This window comes from Protomyctophum bolini (genome assembly GCF_963924005.1).
Source record: "Protomyctophum bolini genome assembly, chromosome: 2".
NCBI classification, from domain to species: Eukaryota; Metazoa; Chordata; class Actinopteri; order Myctophiformes; family Myctophidae; genus Protomyctophum; species Protomyctophum bolini.
Window position 1 is genome coordinate 5,949,234 of NC_137863.1, and position 22,176 is coordinate 5,971,409.

The window sequence follows — 22,176 nt, forward strand, 5'->3', positions numbered from 1 at the left end:
GCGACAGCAGCGTTGTCGGACCGCCTCCGCCCAGGAAAGCAAACAAAACATGGCGCCGGTGAGAGTAACAAGTCCTAGCAAGTTGGTTCATAAAAAAACATACTGATGTTTTGCAGCATTTCGGGTTCCAGACAAATTAAAAAGGCTGATAATCGATAATACCGATAATCGCGATATTATTCACGGTATCAATACCGATATCAAAAAATCAATATCGCCCAAGCCTACTCATACTGTACAAGTGTACAGTATCTCACCATATATCCTGCAAACAGTTGAGGATAATCAGATTGAAGAGAAATAACCAAATAAGACCTCACCTCACTCAATGACAGGCTAAGTGGCTAACCCATTTTGGACTGAGGTCGATAACATTTAAAAAAGGCTTCTAAATCATTTTATATAAAAAAAAAAAAAATCATGTTTCTATGTCAAGTGGTGCTCAACCTTTCTCATGTCAAGGACCCCCCACGGACCCCCATCTCAAAATATGTAGTTCCAGGGACCCCCCAGAAGCCAATATTTTAGTAAAAAATGTTCGCTCTGAAATATAAATATTCAAAGATTTGCGGCCCCTTTTTCACGACTTTCAAATATAGCTAAAGTATAACAGAATGCTTAAAACACCAACAGGGGGTTCCCGCCCAAAATGGGTTAAGTGCGTGAACGTTTTAAGATGGCATTTACTCAACCTCAAATATTCAAGTGTTACAGCTTGAACTCACATTCGGTAAATTGTCTCAAGTTTAGTCAACATAGGGAAAGAAGGAGGACCCAATGCTACGTTTATAAAAACTTTAATCAGAGCCAATAGACAGAAGCACAGACAGAAGTATTATTGGCCAATGCTCACATCCTGATCAAGTTGCTGTCATGTTGGTCAGTCATTGTCCCACCGGTTCCTTCCATAGCCCCCTCTTATAGACCCATCCCATGTCCTTCAATTATCGACCCATCATCCGGGGCCACCCATGCTTCGGGACTCCTCTGAAGCTCGCAATTCTGCCGTCGGTTTGAGTCCCGTTGGGCCCGCCGCCGCTCATCATCATGCTGCTGTTGGTGGTCATATTGCTCATCGTGCCCGTCATGCTGCTGTTGGTGGTCATATTGCTCATCGTGCCCGTCGTGCTGCTGCTGGTGGTCATATTGCTCATCGTGCCCGTCGTGCTGCTGCTGGTGGTCATATTGCTCATCGTGCCCGTCGTGCTGCTACTGCTGGTGGTCATATTGCTCATCGTGCCCGTCGTGCTGCTACTGTTGGTGGTCATATTGCTCATCGTGCCCGTCGTGCTGCTACTGTTGGTGGTCATATTGCTCATCGTGCCCGTCGTGCTGCTGCTGGTGGTCATATTGCTCATCGTGCCCGTCGTGCTGCTACTGCTGGTGGTCATATTGCTCATCATGCCCGTCGTGCTACTGTTGGTGGTCATATTGCTCATCGTGCCCGTCGTGCTGCTGCTGTTGGTCATATTGGCAATATGACCACCAGCAGCAGCACGACGGGCACGATGAGCAATATCATATTGCTCATCGTGCCCGTCGTGCTGCTGCTGGTGGTCATATTGCTCATCATGCCCGTCGTGCTGCTACTGTTGGTGGTCATACTGCTCATCGTGCCCGTCGTGCTGCTGCTGGTGGTCATATTGCTCATCATGCCCGTCGTGCTGCTACTGTTGGTGGTCATACTGCTCATCGTGCCCGTCGTGCTGCTGCTGGTGGTCATATTGCTCATCGTGCCCGTCGTGCTGCTACTGCTGGTGGTCATATTGCTCATCGTGCCCGTCGTGCTGCTACTGTTGGTGGTCATATTGCTCATCGTGCCCGTCGTGCTGCTACTGTTGGTGGTCATATTGCTCATCGTGCCCGTCGTGCTGCTACTGCTGGTGGTCATATTGCTCATCATGCCCGTCGTGCTACTGTTGGTGGTCATATTGCTCATCGTGCCCGTCGTGCTGCTACTGTTGGTGGTCATATTGCTCATCATGCCCGTCGTGCTACTGTTGGTGGTCATATTGCTCATCGTGCCCGTCGTGCTGCTGCTGGTGGTCATATTGGCAATATGACCACCAGCAGCAGCACGACGGGCACGATGAGCAATATGATATTGCTCATCGTGCCCGTCGTGCTGCTGCTGGTGGTCATATTGCTCATCGTGCCCGTCGTGCTGCTACTGTTGGTGGTCATATTGCTCATCATGCCCGTCATGCTGCTGTTGGTGGTCATATTGCTCATCGTACCCGTCGTGCTGCTGCTGTTGGTGGTCATATTGTTGGTCGGCGGCGGCGGCGGCGTTTTCGCTTCAATGGGGGGGTTGTCAGCAAAAAAGAAACAGAATCCTGTAGACATTGTTGGCACAAGACATCCAGAGTTTTAATACAGCTATATGACTTTAAGCCAATTTCGTCACGGGCGGGAATTACCAAATTAGAGCCATTCAATTTTGTGTTTATAGCTCTGACCCAAAGAACCAAGACTGCTGCAGTGGTGAGAATGATTAGCTTCCATTTAAGTATTGGCTATGCACAGCAGCCACATTGGAAATAAATTCAATTCAATTATACCAGATAAGCAGCACCATGTAACTTTGTTTTAGAGATTAAAATGTTCAGTGGTTTTGTCTTCCTGCTCTATCGACTTGACCTGATGGTCAAGATTCACTTCATCTCCTGCGCAAGCACGCAGAGTCACAGACTCCATTATCTCAAGTAAAAATGTCAGTACTTGCACAACCCAGGTTCAAATCTGGGGTAGAAGAGGAAAGTTGGACAGTGCAGCTTCAAGGCTCATTTCTATTTAGTATAGCAAAGTGGTTCTCAAACCTTTACATTTCAACCTTTACACTTTCCTATGGAAAGTACAAATTAAACCAAAAATATGTTATAGGTCCATTTGTAGTACTCCAGAGTTCACACCCATAAGCCTTGGGGCCATTATTTGGAACCCCCTCAAGGAACCATGAAGGTACCTGGAGTGAGCAAAAACAATATCAGCACCCTGACCAGAATGGAACATACCTTTAATTAGTATAATTTGACAAGACCCGTGAAGCAAGCAAGGAAGAGGCCCAATTTAGCCCATTAGGATACAGAAACAAACAAAATCAACTCATCCTGGGTCATCTAGACTGGAAATGCTTCAAATGAAATTATCTGGAGCAGGTGACATGATAGAATCATATAATTAATGCTCCCCCAAACTATCAGGAAAGAATTATAACATTTCAGAGTTTGAAATGCGTTTCTTCGTATTAATCTGCCACGGACAATTTCATAAATGCACATAGTCAACAAAAACCAAAATGCTTTTACCTTGGGCAAAACAAATAGTCAGGAGAACAAGAACAATAATGAACTGCATGCTTCCCATGTTGCCGCTGAGGAAGAAGTGTCTGGCTGTCCCTCTACTGGTCCCCCAGCTGGTCATGATCAGCATTGAGTGGAAGAGTTGCTCACCTGTCTGGCATTATTTGAATGGGATCCAGGGCCGTGCAGAGAGCAAATAAGCCCTTGCTTTCCCCCCACATAAACCCTTATTGGTCCCCCAAATAAGCCCTTGTCCCCCCCCCCCCCACACACACAAGCCCTTATTGGCCCCCACATAAGCTCGTATTGGCCCCCCACAAGCCCTTATTGGCCCCCACATAAGCTCGTATTGGCCCCCCACAAGCCCTTATTGGCCCCCACATAAGCTCATGTGGGCCCCCACATGTCCTTATGTGGCAAAAAAAACCTTTTTTCCCCCCTAAAAAAAGAGAGATATAGAAAGGGCCCTTTCTGCAAAAGGGCAGGTGCTCAAGCCCCTACACGTGCCTGATGGGATGTTTTGACTATACTTTTAACAGATCAACACTGCAATCTAGTAGAAGTATACTATAAGTCCCATATATTCAAAAGGTACAAAAGTATCTGCATCAAAATATAAAGTACCAAAAGTAATGGAACATTTTATTTATTTATTTGACAGGGACAAAGCTCATTAATCAACAACAATCAAGCTCATTCACATCAATGTAAATGGGCCAGAGTTAGCCGAAGCTACATTTCATCTGTAGTCCCTGGGCAGGCTCTTAAAAAATGAATGATAAAAAGGACAGAGTGTAGTGTGCCTGCACACAACACCATGCGTTGATGCCACGTGTGCATCCAACACCACGTCCATACAAAAACACAATACAATACAGTACAATACAGGAACAGATCAACATGGTACAGGGGACAGAACAACGGCAAGTGAAGTGAGAAATGACACCGGTGATAAATACTAAATAGTGCCGATAGTTACTCATGATTACAGATTTGAGTTGTTTTTAGCCACCTTTTCAGGTTGAATTTGAAGATGTATGCAACAGTAAAGTAAATTAAATAAAACAAACTTATGCTCATTAATCTGGAGTGTCTTTATATCCACAAGCAACTTGGCTGCTATATGCATGCCATGCATCTAAGTTACTTGCAACCCTTGAAATTATAGCATCCAAGTTGCTTGGACCTCCTGAAGGATTCCCAGACCCATTCTGGACGGGAACCCCTTGGTGTTTTAACTAAGCATTATGTTATACTTTAGTTATTGAAAAATAGCAGATCTACAAGCTCATAACTTGCCCACCGAGTGGCGCGCTACAAGCTTGTAGGTCTGCCATTTTTGAAAAATCATGAAAATGCGCCACAAATATATTCTTTCAGAACACTTTTTTTTATTTCGACGTCAGGTCTAAATGGGTTAAGAACCACTGCCTTAAATACTATTCTCATACTGTACAAGTGTACAGTATCTCACCATATATCCTGCAAACAGTTGAGGATAATCAGATTGAAGAGAACTAATAACCAAATAAGACCTCACCTCACTCAATGACAGGCTAAGTGGCTAACCCATTTTGGACTGAGGTCGATAACATTTAAAAAAGGCTTCTAAATCATTTTATATAAAAAAAAAAAAAAAAATCATGTTTCTATGTCAAGTGGTGCTCAACCTTTCTCATGTCAAGGACCCCCCGCAGACCCCCCATCTCAAAATATGTAGTTCCAGGGACCCCCCAGAAGCCAATATTTTAGTAAAAAATGTTCGCTCTGAAATATAAATATTCAAAGATTTGCGGCCCCTTTTTCACGACTTTTCAAATATAGCTAAAGTATAACAGAATGCTTAAAACACCAACAGGGGGTTCCCGCCCAAAATGGGTTAAGTGCGTGAACGTTTTAAGATGGCATTTTACTCAACCTCAAATATTCAAGTGTTACAGCTTGAACTCACATTCGGTAAATTGTCTCAAGTTTAGTCAACATAGGGAAAGAGTCACGTTAGAAGGAAGGAGGACCCAATGGGAAGTGTTAAAAACTTTAATTAAAGTCAATAGACAGAAGTATATCATTGCCCACAATGCCCACATCCGGATCAAGTTGCCGTCATATTGAGCAGTCCAGGAAAGAAAGATACCAGTCGTTCCTTCCATGGCCGCCCATTATAGTTACAGCCCCCTCTGTCCACATTGCCCCTTCCATTTACAAGCAATAAGGTCCTTCATTCTGCCGTCGGCCCGCACTCATCTTGTCGTTCATCATGCCCGTCATGCATTTTGGTCATGGCGTTGCCCGTCATGACATTTTGGTCATGGCGTTGCCCGTCATGCATTTTGGTCATGGCGTTGTTGTTCCAACTCATCATGGGGTTGTCGGGCGGGAAACAGAATCCTGTAGACATTGTTGGCACAAGACATTCTGAGTTTTAATACAACTAATAATGACTAAGTAGGGCCAAGTATAGGGAGTATGCACATGCATGGTTTTCCCATCAGGACACGTCCCCCCTCATCTAGACTGAGTGGCAAAACATTGAGCAGCCATGGATGGAGTGTTGGGAGTTTGGAAGCGCTCGTTGGAAATCACTCAACAATCACTTAATGCAGGAGGCAGCAAAATGTTGTGTTATTGAAAAACAAGCACTTCCAAACTCTTGACACAATAATCAAATGCAGGGCATTTCTTGACAGAAAGTAGCTCATAACATTTCTATGGTGGATTTTCATGAAACAAATAGAAAGAGGATAATTCAAGCTTTTCGTACAGCTGCAATGTTGGCGAGTTTAACATTGTTTAATGCAATCAGACAGGACTTTTCTGTTTGGATGAATGGGCTGCCACTTAAAAAGGCCAGAAAGTAGTTTTTTGCCACTCAGTGGGCGTTCCCGCATAACTTCCAGGTACGATGATGTCACGCGCATACCCTCTCTAGAGGCTCTATGCACAGCAGTAACGTTGGAATGAAATTATCCAATTACAGATTGAAATGAGTTACTTCCTATGATGAATCTGCAACATACAATTTAATAAATGCCACATTGTAAACAAAAAGCTTTTACCTTGAGCGAACCAAATAGTCAGCGCAACAAGAACAAGATTGAACATGCAGCTTGCTGCCATCATAGGTGAAAAGGAAGAAGTGACTCCAGGCTGGCGCTCAGCAGAGATTTTAAGGCTTGCTTGCTTGTCCCCCAGCAGCTGTTCATGATCAGCATTGATTGGAACAGCTGCTCGCCTGTCTGGCACATAATCGGTCTGGCATTATTTGGATGGGATGTTTTGACTACATTTTTTTTACATTTACACTGGCATTTTGCATTGAATTGAATGTTGCTGAGGTTTGTGTGATTTCTGGCTTTTGTATACCGTAGTTGACAACCAGGGACCCCCAGAAGCAAAGATTTGAGTTCAAAATGTTCACTTTTAAAATATATATGTAAGTACAGTACTTAAGTAAATGTACTTAGTTACTTTCCACCACTGCATATTTCCCTTTGACTCCCTATCTTATATAGATAGCCTAATCTATATGTATGTCAATGTCACACGCAGAAACTAGCCGACCTACTGTACAAGCTCACAATGTGTCGCGAATGTTTTGTGAAAAAGTATATAACATCCGGTATCCTGTTAGGTTTAGTGTGTGTGTGTGTGTGTGTGTGTATGTGTGTGTGTATATAATTTGATGACTACTGAGTCTCCTCTGTTTTCATTCATTCATTCATTACTTTGTGTGTCACCCACCAGGGCCAATATGCCAGACAAGGCAGCCGAGGAGAAAGCCATGCTGACCAAGAAGTTAGCTGAGCAACGGGCCAAGGGGATCGAAGTCATGCCCACCACCGCCAAGGTACACACACACACACACACACACACACACACACACACGCCTGCTGCTTCGTCAAACCACGTTGTGATTGTTTCACTTTCGTCTCCGCAGCTGAAGTTCGACGAGTTTGAGTCCAACGTGAATGAGATCAAAGACCCCTTCCCTCCTGACGACTTCCCTGGTAAAGACCTGCGTCCATTGTTGCTAAACCCTGTCATGCTATATTATGTAGAAAAGTGGTTCCCAAACTTTTTCATGTCAAGGACCCGCAAATTGACACTTATTTTTGAAAAGATAAGATATGCCAGGGACCCTCATAAGAGAAGATTTTCACGGCTCTAGCAGAGATTCTCAACACGTTTAATTTCAAGGGCCCTCCATTTTATGGCATGTCTATCTCTGGGACCCCCAATTTATATGATAAAATCACTGTTAGTTTAACTCTGAAAGTGCACTCTCAGAGTTATATTCTCAGAGTTACAGATCAATAAGGGTCCATTTGGTGACAAACTATCATTTAGCTGGGGACCCCCTGGAACTCCCTCAAGGACCCCTGGGGGTCCCCGGAACAAAAAACAATATCACCTATACTACCTGGGTTGCTGGTCAACCGATATTGTAGATTGGCTGGTGCGACACCTTCATACATAGTATCTATTAATGGCAAGTGTAAGTAATCATTCTTTGTTTAATTCAAAACGTTATTTGTTAAAAAGCCAAAAGGTGTAGCTCTATCTATATTCCATGTTTGTTCAGTAACAGGTCTTTCCAGCTCTTTAAATAAACACAACATATACAGTACACTTCCGGGTAGGTTGCCAATTTCAACAAACCAGGAGAAGGTTCCAGTTCCAATTTGGTCTGCTCTTTTCTTTGTGTCGTCACTTCTAAATCCCGATTGTTGGTTACAATTTTGCAACATCAACGAACATGTAATTTGCGATGTCAGCAGCTCTCGTGCTGGATCCTAGGGAGTACAAGTGAGTTTTCAAACGTGACTTAAAGGGACACTTCACCCTTTTTGCAAAAACATATGTTAATGACGTTAAGAAGCTTTAGAACACTTTCATGGGGGTCTTTATGTGTGTAATATGTGGTTTTAGATATTTCAGATTGTAGCAGTGAGCCCGGTGTCTCTGATGTCATGGACACTGGGCTCACTTCCTTCCTGGACTACATGTTGTCTCAGTAAGACAGCTCTCCCCCTATCCACAAGGAGGAGCAGAGCACCAAAGAATTATGGGAATTGTAGTCCAGGAAGGTAGTGAGACCAGTGGCCATGACATCAGAGACACTGTGCTCACAATGCTACAATCTAAAATAGCTAAAAACACATATTACACACATAAAGACCCCCAAGAAAGTGTTCTAAAGCTTCTAAACGTCATTAACATATATATTTTTGCAAAAAGGGTGAAGTGTCCCTTTAAGTACAGCTCTGTACAGGCAAATGTACTTTTTGTTTACTGTCCACCACTGCTCTGCAGGGGACGACGAGGAGGAGGACCCGGAGATCCCGGACAGCCCCAGACCTCGTCCAATGGCAGACCTGCAGCTGAAGGAGGAGGCGGTGCCTATGCCGGACGCCTCCTCCTTCTACATCTTCGGCCCGCAGAACAAGTGAGCAGGGCGCCAGGTTGGGCTGGAGAACAAGGAAAGAAATGATTTGATTGATTATTTTATTAGACAATATCAAATGCAAAAAAAACAGTACATGGTACAGTCAGAAAGCACATTTATCCAAAAGGATAGCACCGAAAAAAGACCTTGCGGTCTTGTTTCCATTCGGGTCCCAATGCATTCATTCACAATACAATGATGACAGTAATTGAAGATATCTCAAAAAATATGAAGATTATTTACAGGTGTAAGTACCAAAAAATCTAAATAAATCTAAATACCAAAAAAAATCGTATATATCCCTATATGGGTATAGGGAGGTTGGGCAGTCATCTTCTCTCCTTTTGACCCGCTGACATTGCTATATGATTTTTCAGACCGGTTTTAAAGGAAGCCAGTGATTTGTTTGTTTTGAGGGAATCTCTGGTCCATAGCTCTAACTGCAACGCATTAGAGCTATGGACCAGAGCTAGTTTAAGTGTAACCCAAGGGGACTGCCGGCCCTACAGTCTCAGTTTGAACAGAAAACTCTCTCCCCATCATGCAGATTCCGCAAGCTGTGCCACCGCATCATCAACGCCACCACCTTCACCAACATCATCCTCCTCTTCATCCTCCTGTCCTCCATCTCTCTGGCCGCCGAGGACCCCATCGACCCCATGTCCTTCCGCAACCAGGTGACCAGCCATCTGCCCGATCACATGTATGCCCTGTCCCGTGTTTTTGGCCGTCGTTATAGCTGAACGTATGCTTACGGTGAAAATAGCCAATCCACGCATAGCATCGTAAAACGTTGTGGGCTTGTAGATCTCAGCGTCATACAACAGTGTACAGTATACCTCTTAACAAGAGGGTTAAGAGGTTAAATTCATGTATTCATCCATTCATCCATTTATCCATTCATCCATTCATTCATTTATATGATTCCAATGTTTAGTCTATCTTACATCTTTGTAATTCAGTTCATGTCTTAATGAATATGCATATAGATCCTGGCCTCTGCGGATGTAGTGTTTACTTCAGTCTTCACAGCAGAGATTGTGCTCAAGGTAAGAACGGGCCTTTTTCCAGTGTTCATTTTGACAGAAATTTTTGATTTAGTTAGTTAGTCATTTTCTTTTGAATATATTTTTTATTTAGTTTCCGTCATGTTTTCAGTCATCTGAAATGTTTTAGTTTTGGACTAGTTTTAGTCGACTAAATATCATAGAGTTTGGTCGACTAAATCCACAGTTGATGTTTTAAATTATTGTAGTGGAGTAAACGTTGAAAAGTTTCTCCAGTAGAGTAAAACAAATACCTCACAACTTAACAAGCATTATGTTATGCTTTAGCTATTGAAAAATACCAGATCTACAAGCTCATTGTAGGTCTGCTATTTTTGAAAACTGTCAGGATTTAGAAGACATTTTTAGAATCTGATCTCAGGTCAAAATGAGTTAAAGAACCACCATTCTTCTGTGCGTTAGAATCTGATCTCAGGTCAGAATGGGACGTGAGTACATGTTCTTAGTTACTTCCAACAACTGACTGTAGCCTATACACTGTCTATCAGTACTGGTTCCGCTCAGCTGAGCGGAACCAGTACTACCAAAGTACCACATGGGCTCTAGAGCCCATGTGGTACTTTGGTAGTACTGGTTCCGCTCAGAGCCCATGTGGTACTTTGGTAGTACTGGTTCCGCTCAGAGCCCATGTGGTACTTTGGTAGTACTGGTTCCGCTCAGAGCCCATGTGGTACTTTGGTAGTACTCATGGTTCCGCTCAGAGCCCATGTGGTACTTTGGTAGTACTGGTTCCGCTCAGAGCCCATGTGGTACTTTGGTAGTACTGGTTATACGCTCAGAGCCCATGTGGTACTTTGGTAGTACTGGCTATACGCTCAGAGCCCATGTGGTACTTTGGTAGTACTGGTTCCGCTCAGAGCCCATGTGGTACTTTGGTAGTACTGGTTCTGCTCAGAGCCCATGTGGTACTTTGGTAGTACTGGTTCCGCTCAGAGCCCATGTGGTACTTTGGTAGTACTGGTTCCGCTCAGAGCCCATGTGGTACTTTGGTAGTACTCATGGTTCTGCTCAGAGCCCATGTGGTACTTTGGTAGTACTGGTTCTGCTCAGAGCCCATGTGGTACTTTGGTAGTACTGGTTCCGCTCAGAGCCCATGTGGTACTTTGGTAGTACTCATGGTTCCGCTCAGAGCCCATGTGGTACTTTGGTAGTACTCATGGTTCTGCTCAGAGCCCATGTGGTACTTTGGTAGTACTGGTTATACGCTCAGAGCCCATGTGGTACTTTGGTAGTACTTATGGTTCCGCTCAGAGCCCATGTGGTACTTTGGTAGTACTGGTTATACGCTCAGAGCCCATGTGGTACTTTGGTAGTACTGGTTATACGCTCAGAGCCCATGTGGTACTTTATTGCCTCGTTCTGCTTCCAGATGACCACGTATGGAGCCTTCATGCACACGGGCTCCTTCTGTCGGAACTCCTTCAACATCCTGGACCTGCTGGTGGTCAGTGTGTCTCTGCTCTCCATGGGCATGGAGTAAGTAGTGGAGCGTGCACCGCACCGCACCTCACGCATGCACACATGTTCACACGCACGCACACAGTCTCCAGTTTTGGTCCAGTGCCATTATGAATGTTGTGTCCTGTGTGTTCATATATGTGCCATTATTAAGGCAACCGGCCGGTTCCACGTGCTAGGTGCCCTTTTTTTCACTTGAGCACCTGCCCCTCTAAATGTCTGTGCACGCCACTGCATATTAGGTCCAGTGCCATTTCGGTGGTGAAGATCCTCAGGGTGTTGAGAGTTCTCAGGCCACTCAGGGCCATCAACAGAGCCAAGGGGCTGAAGGTGAGTTGACTCTGAATCATCAGATCTCAAAACTATTCATCATACAACATGAATACAACAACCTGACGATAACGATGTGATTCTTCCTCCTCTCTGTGCAGCACGTGGTCCAGTGTGTGTTTGTGGCCATAAAGACCATAGGGAACATCGTGCTGGTCACCATGCTGCTGGACTTCATGTTCGCCTGCATCGGAGTCCAGCTCTTTAAGGTCAGATGTGTTGCCTGTTATGAGAGTCCAGCTCTGACCTGAGATCAGATTCTAAAAATGTCTTCTACATCCTGACAGTTTTCTGAAAAAGCTGTTTCTATGTCAGTGGTTCTTTGATTTTTCAAAAATAGCAGACCAAAATCTTTGCTTTGGGGGGGGGGTCCCTGGAACAACATATTTTCAGATGTGGGTCGGTGGCCAATTTCATATATTTTTGGGGGTCCTTCACATGAAGACTGACATAGAAACATGGGTTTTTCCGAAAACTCAGGATTTAGAAGGCATTCATTTGTAGAATCGTCCTCAGGTCTAAATGGGTTAAGGTGAGATGTTGTGTGGGCCATCGGTGGGTGGGCTCCGGATGGCCTGTCGTCCTCCCGTTCGCCGTCATTTTTGGGGTTTTCTTTCCCAACCGCGCCCCGGCCTTGTCCCTTCCCATTCGGAACGGCCTCAGGACTAGTAGAATCCCCTGAGCCCTGGCACACTCTCTCTGTAAATAACTTATGATTCTACCGAGCTTTATTCCACGATGCTTTGTGGTATATTTTGTATTGTCTATGTAAACAAATACTCAATCAATACTCTGCACATAGTCTGTGCAACATTGAGTTGCACCATACATGTACTGTATGCATGATATTGCATACCCATGCAGTGCTGCAGGACTAACACTGTGTGGCGCTGTTCTCCTCTTCTCCATATAGGGCAAGTTCTATGCATGCACCGATTCCGACCAGATGACTGAGGAAACATGCAAGTACGAACAGATACTGTAGAACTCACATTCATATCAGTCAAGTTACAACACGCTTCTTTCAGATACTGTAGAACTCATATTCATATCAATCAAGTTACAACACGCTTCTTTCAGAGTAATTCTAATGAAAACAGCATCAACGTTGTCACGTCATAGTTTTATACAGGTGAAAAAAAAAAGTGGGTGAAATTTTGTGTAATCTTTTCAAGAAAAACAAAAAAAGGGAGCGGAGGGGAGGGTGGGGGGGGTGGGTAGGAGATTAAGGTAGGAAAAGAAAGAAAGTTTGAGCGCTTTTACCACAAAAAGAATAGATAAAGGGTTTTCTTCTGTGTGGAGCTTAGATATTTACAGTCTTTTGCTACAAACTGTATAACGGCAGGGTGTGTGTGACTGTGTGTGTGTGTGTGTGTGTGTGTGTGTGTGTGTAGTAAGGGGCAGCGGTGGCTGAACGGTTTGCGGAGCGGTCTTGATACTGGAAGGTCGCTAGTTCATATCCCCGGACCGGCACGTTAAAATTTCCACCCTTGAGCAAGGCATTGAACCCCTACCATGAAATGTTCTATGAGCAGGGCCTGGCTGTAAACAAGTTCTTGAGCTTAGTCCAGTTACCCTGGGTAAACATGGTAGCTTAACTTTGTGTGTGTGTGTGTGTGTGTGTGTGTGTGTGTGTGTGCGTGTGTGTGTGCGTGTCTCTCAGAGGTTGGTATATACGGCACCAGGAGGGGGAGCTACACGAGATGGTTCTCAGGAGGAGAGAGTGGATCAACGCTGAGCTCAACTTTGACAACATCCTGAACGGCATGCTGGCGCTGTTCACCATATCTACCTTCGAAGGATGGCCCAAGTACGTCATACACACACACTGTGTTGTGTTGTTGTGCATGCTGGATGTGCCACTGTGTCTTCAATCTGGGAACCCGATTGGCAAAACAAAGGAAAAACAATGCCCTCTTAAACTGTTGACGTGAGTCAACAGTCTCAGTCTGTCTCACTGCGTGAAAAGAGGAGTTAACGGGCAATTATGGGCAGTGTATTTTGCCCGTAAACCTCAAGTTTAGCAGCATATACAATACAGTAATATATACGGTAATATACGGGTGTGATGGTACAATTTGGGAGTTTACCAGAGTTTGTTGGAAAGTTTAACGGGGGTTTCCTGTAATATACACATCCGTATTCCAAGCTTTTTGCGCAGTGTCTCCAGAGACTACTGCGTCTTTGAAGATGGCACCAGTACCCACTCTGGCAGAGTAATAATGGACAGATGTCCATTATTAGTTCAATAAGGGACACAACTTTCAGTTTACAACACTTACTCTGTTAAAACCAGAAAAGCATCATCAGTGTCATAGCTCTTAGAACAGTACGTGGTTCTCAAAAAACAGCAGATAAGCTCACAGTGTGTCAGTTTGTGTGCCGCCCTGCGAGAACTACTGATTTAGAAGGCATTTGTAGAATCTGCCTCTTTAATGGGTTAAGGGACAATTTGTAACCCTAATTGTGCTTGTGTTTGTGCTACTCTATTTTCCACCTCATTTGGAGCGACGCCCACCCAGAAGGGTTGACTCTCACTTTTAGACCAGAGCGGCCAATGCGTTCCTCCAGGCTTTCAATTTTTGCACCAACAAAAATGAAAGCCTGGTACCGAGGCTAAATACGGCCTACCTAAAACATATATTGTAGTATATCTCATTCTCCAGTGTTGTTTTCTTCTCTTCAAATATGTGTGTGTGTGTGTGTGTGTGTGTGTGTGTGTGTGTGTGTGTGTGTGCGTGCGCAGGTTACTGTACAAAGCCATAGACTCCAACATGGAGGACATGGGCCCCGTGTACAACAACCGCGTGGCCATCTCCATCTTCTTCATCGCCTACCTCATCCTCGTCGCCTTCTTCATGATGAACATCTTCGTGGGCTTCGTCATCGTCACCTTCCAGGAGCAGGGCGAGCAGGAGTACAAGAACTGTGAGCTGGACAAGAACCAGGTGAGACTGCATATGGGTGGACTCTTTTCCACCAACGAGACTTCGAGGGGATGCACACTCAGATCCGACACACCAAAGGTCCGACATGCGGAAATCACTGATCGCTCCCGGCAATGCGTTGGTCCGACATGCGTTGGTCCGTGCTTGCGGTTAGGGTTTTGGGTAGCGTGTCTGATCTGTATATCTAATGACAGTCGGACCAATATTATTTCGGAACTAAAGCCTGTACCCGGCGGTTCGAGAACTGGTTCCGTTTCTAGATCTTTGGAACCGTAAGGTGCTTTCATGGAAGCAGGCCGCGAAGCCACCATAGTTTATAGCACCATTGTAGTTACGGGCAGGAGTCCCCAGTTGACCCAGGTTCTATTCCAGGCCTGGCCAGCAATGTGTTGAATATGACCAGTTAAAGTGTGCATTTAACGGAGGAAGTTTGCGTGTGTGAGCGTGTGTGTATTCAGAAGACAGTGTTACTTGAGGACAGGTGGAGATCAAGTTGTTTCTAGTGTGTATCAATGTCTTCTATATTTAAACAAACAAAACATGTCCATTTAAAACCCTTCCAGCGCCAGTGTGTGCAGTACGCTCTGAAGGCGCGGCCGCTGCGCTGCTACATTCCTAAGAACCCGTACCAGTACCAGGTGTGGTACATCGTCACTTCCTGCTACTTTGAGTACCTCATGTTCCTGCTCATCATGCTGAACACCATGTGTCTGGGAATGCAGGTACTTGTATATACACCACCACACCTCCACAATATTATTATTATTATACGCCATTTTGGAAATAACTTCCTACTTCTGGGCAAGGAAGCCCTGAGAAGGAAGTGAAGTGGTCACGTGACCGGGCTGCGCCATGACACTTTCATGGCGAACTACCCGGAAGTTTGGCAGAATGCACTGGAGTCAATGAGAGCTCAGTGACCAGCTCATGAACAATTGAGACCTTTTGTAAAGTATAATCACTTCTGGAAAATAACAGAAGACATGTAACACATTATTGTCTGCTGTGTTGTTATTCGATGTGTACACTGTGTCATTTTTATAGAGGTATGGTATCTCTATAAAAATAAGCCAATGAGCCAGAAACGATACCTGCTGCAGTTTAGATCCTCAGATAAAATGATATACTTTGCACTCTGTGCACATCGAAAAGTAAGTGATTAGAAAACAACCTGTGATATGTCTTCTGTTATTTTCCAGAAGTGATTACTTTACAAAAGGTCTCAATAGTCATGAATAATGTTTGTTATGAGCTGGTCCAGCCGGCTCCATTCACTGCCATGTATTCATTGCACTTCCTATGTGAGTTTGGCTCCCATGAAATTTTCCCATGCGATTTTTATGTGTGTAATATGTGGTTATAGATATTTTAGATTTTAGCAGTGAGCCCAGTGTCTCATATGATATGATATGGACACTGGGCTCACTTCCTTCCTGGACTTACAATTCCCATATAATGCTTTGTTGCACTGCTCCTCCTTGTGGATAGGGGGAGGGCTGTCTTACTGAGACAATGTGTAGTCCAGGAAGTAAGTGAGCCCAGTTTCTTTGGCTGTTGGAAATGTGCTATATATATAAAGTTTGATTTGATTTGATTTTAGTTTTTTTGGGGGGGGTTTTAGCCTCGAATACCTGCACGTATAGTGGAGTAAGCAATAGGTCTATTAAAGTTAATTAATAGGCCTACCAACACTGCCTGTTTGTGTGTTTCCTCTCTCCTGTGCTGCTGTCCAGCATTGTAACCAGTCGGACCACGTCACCCAACTCTCTGACATGCTGAACATCATCTTCACCGTGCTCTTCACCGTGGAGATGCTCCTCAAACTGATGGCCTTCAAAGCCAAGGTGACGCACCATAGACTAATACAAGGATAGAGACCGGATAAGCATGCTGGACACAAACGAATAACTACCGTATGCGTACAATAACACCTGTCCCGTGTCAACTTGTTCAGGGCTACTTTGGAGATCCGTGGAACGTCTTTGACTTTGTCATCGTCATTGGCAGCGTGGTGGATGTGACGCTCAGCGAGGTTAATGTAAGTACCATGTTGGCACCATTTTCCTTTCTGTGTGTTATGAAGCCTTTTGAGCTGCGATGAAAACAGGCAAAACAGTGACTGCTGGCAAATTGTTATGTCATATATAGGATTTGTGGACTCTTACATCACAGTCCACGAGGAAATCAGAGCACTTGTTTGAGCCAGAAAACCACAGAAAATCTACTGGATGTTTAAAAGTTCAGGTTTTTTTGGATGCAATTCAGCTTAGAAAACAAAAACTAAAAATTACAAAAACTATTTTTATTGTCACGATCTCTTTAAACGGTCGTAAACTGTGTTGTTCTAGACGAGTGGCTCCCAAACGTTTACCTTCCAAGGACCCCCTTAACTCTGACAGTATACATTTGTACACTGTCAGAGTTACAGACTTGCAAGGGTCAATTTAGAACCACCTCAAGGAACCCTGAGAATCCCCATGGTCCCCACTTTGACTCTGAATGTTGCTGTTTCAATCAATCAACATCATTGTAGATTGGCTATATTTTAAAATAAGGCTTGATTGCAATCGCAATTTTGGAAGGTCCTAGGGACCCAGAACACCGATTTTTCTTTTTTTTGCAAAAGGTGTAACATTTCAAAAACCTTGATTTAAAGTTCCTTGAGAACATTTAACTTATTAAGCAAACTAAAGTAATCAAAACACAAATAAAGAAAAAATGTGAATGAAGTATATTGGTAACTTCCAATATACCCTATGGGGATACTGATACTAGGAAAGTATCAAATAATGGCTCTGCAAGGTAGCCTTGGAGTTTGGGAAGGCCATGCAGAGCCCTCCCACAATAGTGTCCCTATAGCGTCAGTGACCGTTGGTCTTAAGACCAGAGGTTTTATGGTCAAAATGTGATGCTAATGATTTGGAAATATTATGCAGAGCGCAAGAAACCTCCAGACTATTTCACAGGTAAGCTTCAAGAAGACATTAACCAAAGGGGAAACAAATACTTTTCTTTCTGAGAAGCAGGTCTTTAAAGCAGTAGTTCACCCCAAAAAAGTACTTATTTTCTATCAATTACACACGCCATGAAGCCATGAATTTATGGAGAGCGTAATCGGAGACAAACAACCACCATGCATGGTGCGGTGGTATCACCCAACTCTGCAGATCATACTAAGAGCAATCGGCAAGATGGCAGGAAGTATTGCCCCTATTGTGAATTGCGGTACACACCATCTGGGGGTAGTTTAAACCACCTTCATACAAATTTGGTCCAGTAATCTACAGACTATAGGAGTGAGCAATGTGGTGGAAAGAAAGCACATTCGGGGCGTATCTTTCCTAAAGCCAGCCACAGCCTTTTAACTGCTCATCATCACTGCCTGTTGTTGATGTGTCACAATGGTGAGTCAGAATGGAGGAACGAGGGTCTTCTTCAATGTTTGGAGTGGCTTGTCTTGTACAAAAACCCACAAGATGTGGGCTACCCAAGTACCACCACACCCTGCTGAAGCCATCTGCCACGCCTTGGACACCATGTAGGGCTGGGTGATATGGGATATGCCTCAATATAATCAAATATATATATATTTTTTAAATATATATAGTATTATCCGACTATGCTTTGTCTCGATGACTAATCCAATCAGATCTATCCGTATATATGGGTTCTACCACATCTATCTGATGTCAGCACTATAGGTCAGCCCGGACTAAATATAGGGATCATCATACTAAACTGTCATATGTAAATAAAATGTCATATAGCGTCCTAGTCGGATATCCCCATGTATGGAGACTAAACATCTAATGAGCAACTCTCCCAGAGCCCTAATATGAATGGAAGTGAGAGTCTTCGTTACAGAGATGTGTACGTTTTTGCCACATTCCTGAGACAATAATTTGATGAACGGAGGAGATTCAACTGAGTCTAGGTAGGAGACGTCTCCAGTGGCTCAGATGACCAGGTCAAACGAATCGTTGCTCAAGAAAGCGATAGAAAAAAACAAAAACTCTCCATGAATTCAAGGTTTGTAATTGATGTATTTTTTTCTAAGTATTGTTTTTTTTTAAGGGGGGGGGGGCTCCTTCAATAACATTATATTCTTCCCATACCTGATGCACCTTGTGCGCTCGATCCCCGCGTATAGAAACATACGAGCCGCGCTTCACTGTTGGCTCCAGCAGGCAGCAGCCTGGGTGACACGGTCAGTATGACGTAAACACCTCCACCTGATCCACTGCTGCTGCTGCTGCTGCTCCACCCAACCTCCAGGCTGCTCCACCCAACCTCCAGCCTAAAGCCTGATGCATACTTACTTCACCAGAACAACCGACGTCAGTTCGATCCGGCTGGGCTCCCCCGGCCAGAACCAACCCCCCCATGGGCTCAATGAATATCGAAACAATTCGGACACCCAAAATACATTTCTAATCATCCCACTTGAACCTCTGAATGAATGACATCATATTGTAGTTCGAAGCAGAAACCTATAATTGACGTCACATTGTAGTCTGTATCTGAACCTGCATGTGAATGACGTCACATTGTAGTCTGTATCTGTCACTGATGTCATAAATTATTGTATAGTTTGAAGTCAGCCAAACCTCTGAATGTCGTAGCCAGCCCGAACCAAAGCAATGTCAGCTGTTCAGCTGTAATTATGCATTGTGCTTTAATAAACCTAACCTGACGCTGCCAGATGGGGGCGGTATTGGGCATGTTCCCCAACACAGCATCCATCTGGGATTTCTCAGGGAGTTCAGCTAACACCAATCCGTTCCGTACCGAACCAATCAGCGTGAGCTAAGGGCGGGATATGTGCGAAACCGGATGTGAAGCTATATAGACACGTCAATATGATTGGTTGTGTTTGCACGCCCACACGGTGATAGACAGATGGTCCCATCCAATCATCTACCAAGTATCTTGAAATAAAGGAACAGCCCCGTCATCGAATTTGCTTCCGCGATCCCAGATCCCAATAAGCTGTGAAACAAATTTGTGTAGCAAGCTTCTTGGATCTGGCAGCGTCAGGTTATAATAAACCTCCCCTGCACCAATACCTCAAAAATACCCCCCATCTTTCCTAAAGCCAGCCACAGCCTTTCCTCCTCATCATCACTGCCTGTTGTTGATGTGTCACAAGGGTGAGTCAGAAGGGAGGACGTGGGTCTTCTTGGACGTTATTGTCTTGATGTACGTAAACCCACAACCTGTAGGCTACCCAGTCCCAGAGCACCACCACACCCTTCTGCACCCATGTGCCACGCCTTGAACACCAAGTAGGGCTGGGTGATATGAAAATAACAAAATTATTTACCAAATACCTCGATACTGATATGTGACAATAATATTACATTGCGACGATATTGTCAATTCATTTTTACATGAGCATTTTAAATGAGTTTTCTTCGACGGGTGGCTGGCATCTCCCTTAGAGATAGAGTGAGAAGTCACACGAGAGAGACTCACGGAGTAGAGTCGCTGCTTCTTCGCTTGATATAATATCAATGTATTGCCCAGCCCTAATGCCAAGCCACATGGGTTATTTTCTGCCCGTGACAGATTAATCATGATCTCATCGCCAGGTGAGATCATAACCAAAGTATTCTTTACCGTAGAATCACGTTGCTTAGTGACACCTGCAGGTTCTTTTTTTTTTGCTTGACAAACTGTTACTGAACACCTCATTTATGTATGCAAACATCAATTGCCAATTTGAATAACAGATTGGTAGCTATGGGCAGAAAATAATCCAAATGTTCCATCCATCTCAACCCATCACCCCTTCATCATTTCAACATTTTCGTGATTTTGTGATGAGCAGATTTAGCATGAAGAATGCGTACACGGGTCCGAAAAGTGGTCAAAATTCAAACTTGATTTTGTATTCCTAGCTGAAACCGTCATGTTTGTACTCGTATGTATGTTTGGCTTTTTGTTTTGTCTCCTTTGTGTTCCTTTTACACTGTCTTAAGTTCTTGTCAATTGACCATGTTCTCCCTCCTCCCTCCTCCTCCTACGTCTGTGATGTCACTTCCTGTCTGACATCACTTCCCTTACCATAATGTCCTTTTTCTGCTCTCTTACAGGCGGCGTTGGAGTCCTCTGGCGGCCTCTACTGTCTGCAAGGATGCGCTGTAACTATCTGTAGTGCAACTGAATGATGGTTTGCTCAATGTTAACATGTTTGTCACCCTTAACCACAAAAAGATTTGTAGATTTGTAGTTTTGACAATATTTTCATTTTGTTCAGTCTGAAAGCCCTCTTAGACGTCGGAGATGCAGGCGTGGCCAAAGTGGGACTTTTTGGCAATTGGTTCATACTTGCTGATCTAAGATTACAGGCTAAGATTGTAAACCAGTGGTTCTCAAGTTGTAAAGCTTGCCGCTGCTCCAGATCCCTGCAGAGGGTTGACTGTATATGTCACACATTCTGACTTAATGTCTCCTCGCTGATCCTCGCTCTGAGGGGCTTATGGAGCCTCAACTCCTCTCTCCTCAACGACTCCCGGGTCAAACTGGAGGTCAGAAGAGGAGACGACCCGATGCGGGGTTGGCGGAAGGGCCTTTCTGTGTGGAGTGGAGTTTGCATGTTCTCCCCGTGTCCCATAGGGTATAGTACCCTCACAAAAAACATGCAGTAATCCTGGTCACTAAACCGCCTCCCCCTGGCCAGCCGGGGCGCCTGATGGAGGCGAAAGGAACTGGTTGGAATAACGTGTTCCTTCCACGCGCTACGTCCAACCAGGGAAACTCCCCCCCCCTGTCAGGTGTAAAGGAGCAACCTGGACACTCATGCATGAAAGAAGCATGAGTTCAAGTCCGTTGCTCTCCCCAGGTTGGCGGAGGGTGTGTAGAGCCCAGGATCACAGTAGATAATTGACACAGGGGTGAAAAATGGGTTACAAAATCGTTCTAAACACCCTCCACAGACCACTGTCGGGGGTTGACCGACACTAAGTTGGCATTGTTGTAGATAGACTTTAATTGCATGGAAATGTAACTTGATACATGTGTAGTTTGCTAAATAATAATAATAACTCTGTTGACTCTAATAATAATAATAATAATGCTCTGTTGACTCTCACAAACTTACAGTTACGTTTGACTGCTTGGCCAGTAATGAAAAGTGACAGAATTATAAGCTATGGTTTTAACACCAGGAAACAAATTGCCGACAAATAACATCTTTATCATTTTCATTATTCCAGGAAGTGGATCCCATGGAAGCGATTGCAGTAAGTTTAAATCCAATGATATTTTTGCCTTCTTTGTATTGATATTGATATTGATATGTTTGGCCTTCTTTGCTAGCTCATACATGAGGCACCAACTTCACTTAATGTGACCCACGGGTCAATATCCAAATACTGATTTTACCTGTTTTAATTACCACAGTACAACTGTACATTGTATTGAATTATATTGTATGTTTCTTATGTCCAATGTATTTGTATTTAACCCATTTTGACCTGAGATCAGATTAAAAAAATGTCTTCTGCATCCTGACAGTTTTCTGAAAAAGCTGTGTTTCTATGTCAGTCGTTCTTCGATTTAAAAAAAATAGCAGATCTACAAGCTCATAGCGCGCCACCGAGTGGCGCGCTACGAGCTTGTAG

At 44.1% G+C, this 22,176-nt stretch overlaps 1 protein-coding gene across 1 annotated transcript in view; it reads left to right on the forward strand.

Annotated features, from left to right (window-relative positions):
* The window catches only part of LOC308329758 (dihydropyridine-sensitive L-type skeletal muscle calcium channel subunit alpha-1-like), a gene marked incomplete at its 5' end in the record, with an annotated part of 66,571 nt that overhangs the window by 31,864 nt on the left and 12,531 nt on the right, over positions 1–22,176 (forward strand). The window contains 16 exons of the mRNA XM_080784255.1: positions 7,047–7,149; positions 7,240–7,309; positions 8,616–8,748; positions 9,296–9,425; positions 9,738–9,797; positions 11,185–11,291; positions 11,516–11,603; positions 11,705–11,812; positions 12,517–12,569; positions 13,267–13,413; positions 14,350–14,551; positions 15,115–15,273; positions 16,285–16,395; positions 16,506–16,589; positions 20,647–20,694; positions 21,769–21,795. Of these exons, the coding sequence (XP_080640381.1) occupies positions 7,047–7,149; positions 7,240–7,309; positions 8,616–8,748; positions 9,296–9,425; positions 9,738–9,797; positions 11,185–11,291; positions 11,516–11,603; positions 11,705–11,812; positions 12,517–12,569; positions 13,267–13,413; positions 14,350–14,551; positions 15,115–15,273; positions 16,285–16,395; positions 16,506–16,589; positions 20,647–20,694; positions 21,769–21,795 (1,630 nt within the window). The remainder of the gene's footprint in view (positions 1–7,046; positions 7,150–7,239; positions 7,310–8,615; positions 8,749–9,295; positions 9,426–9,737; positions 9,798–11,184; positions 11,292–11,515; positions 11,604–11,704; positions 11,813–12,516; positions 12,570–13,266; positions 13,414–14,349; positions 14,552–15,114; positions 15,274–16,284; positions 16,396–16,505; positions 16,590–20,646; positions 20,695–21,768; positions 21,796–22,176) is intronic.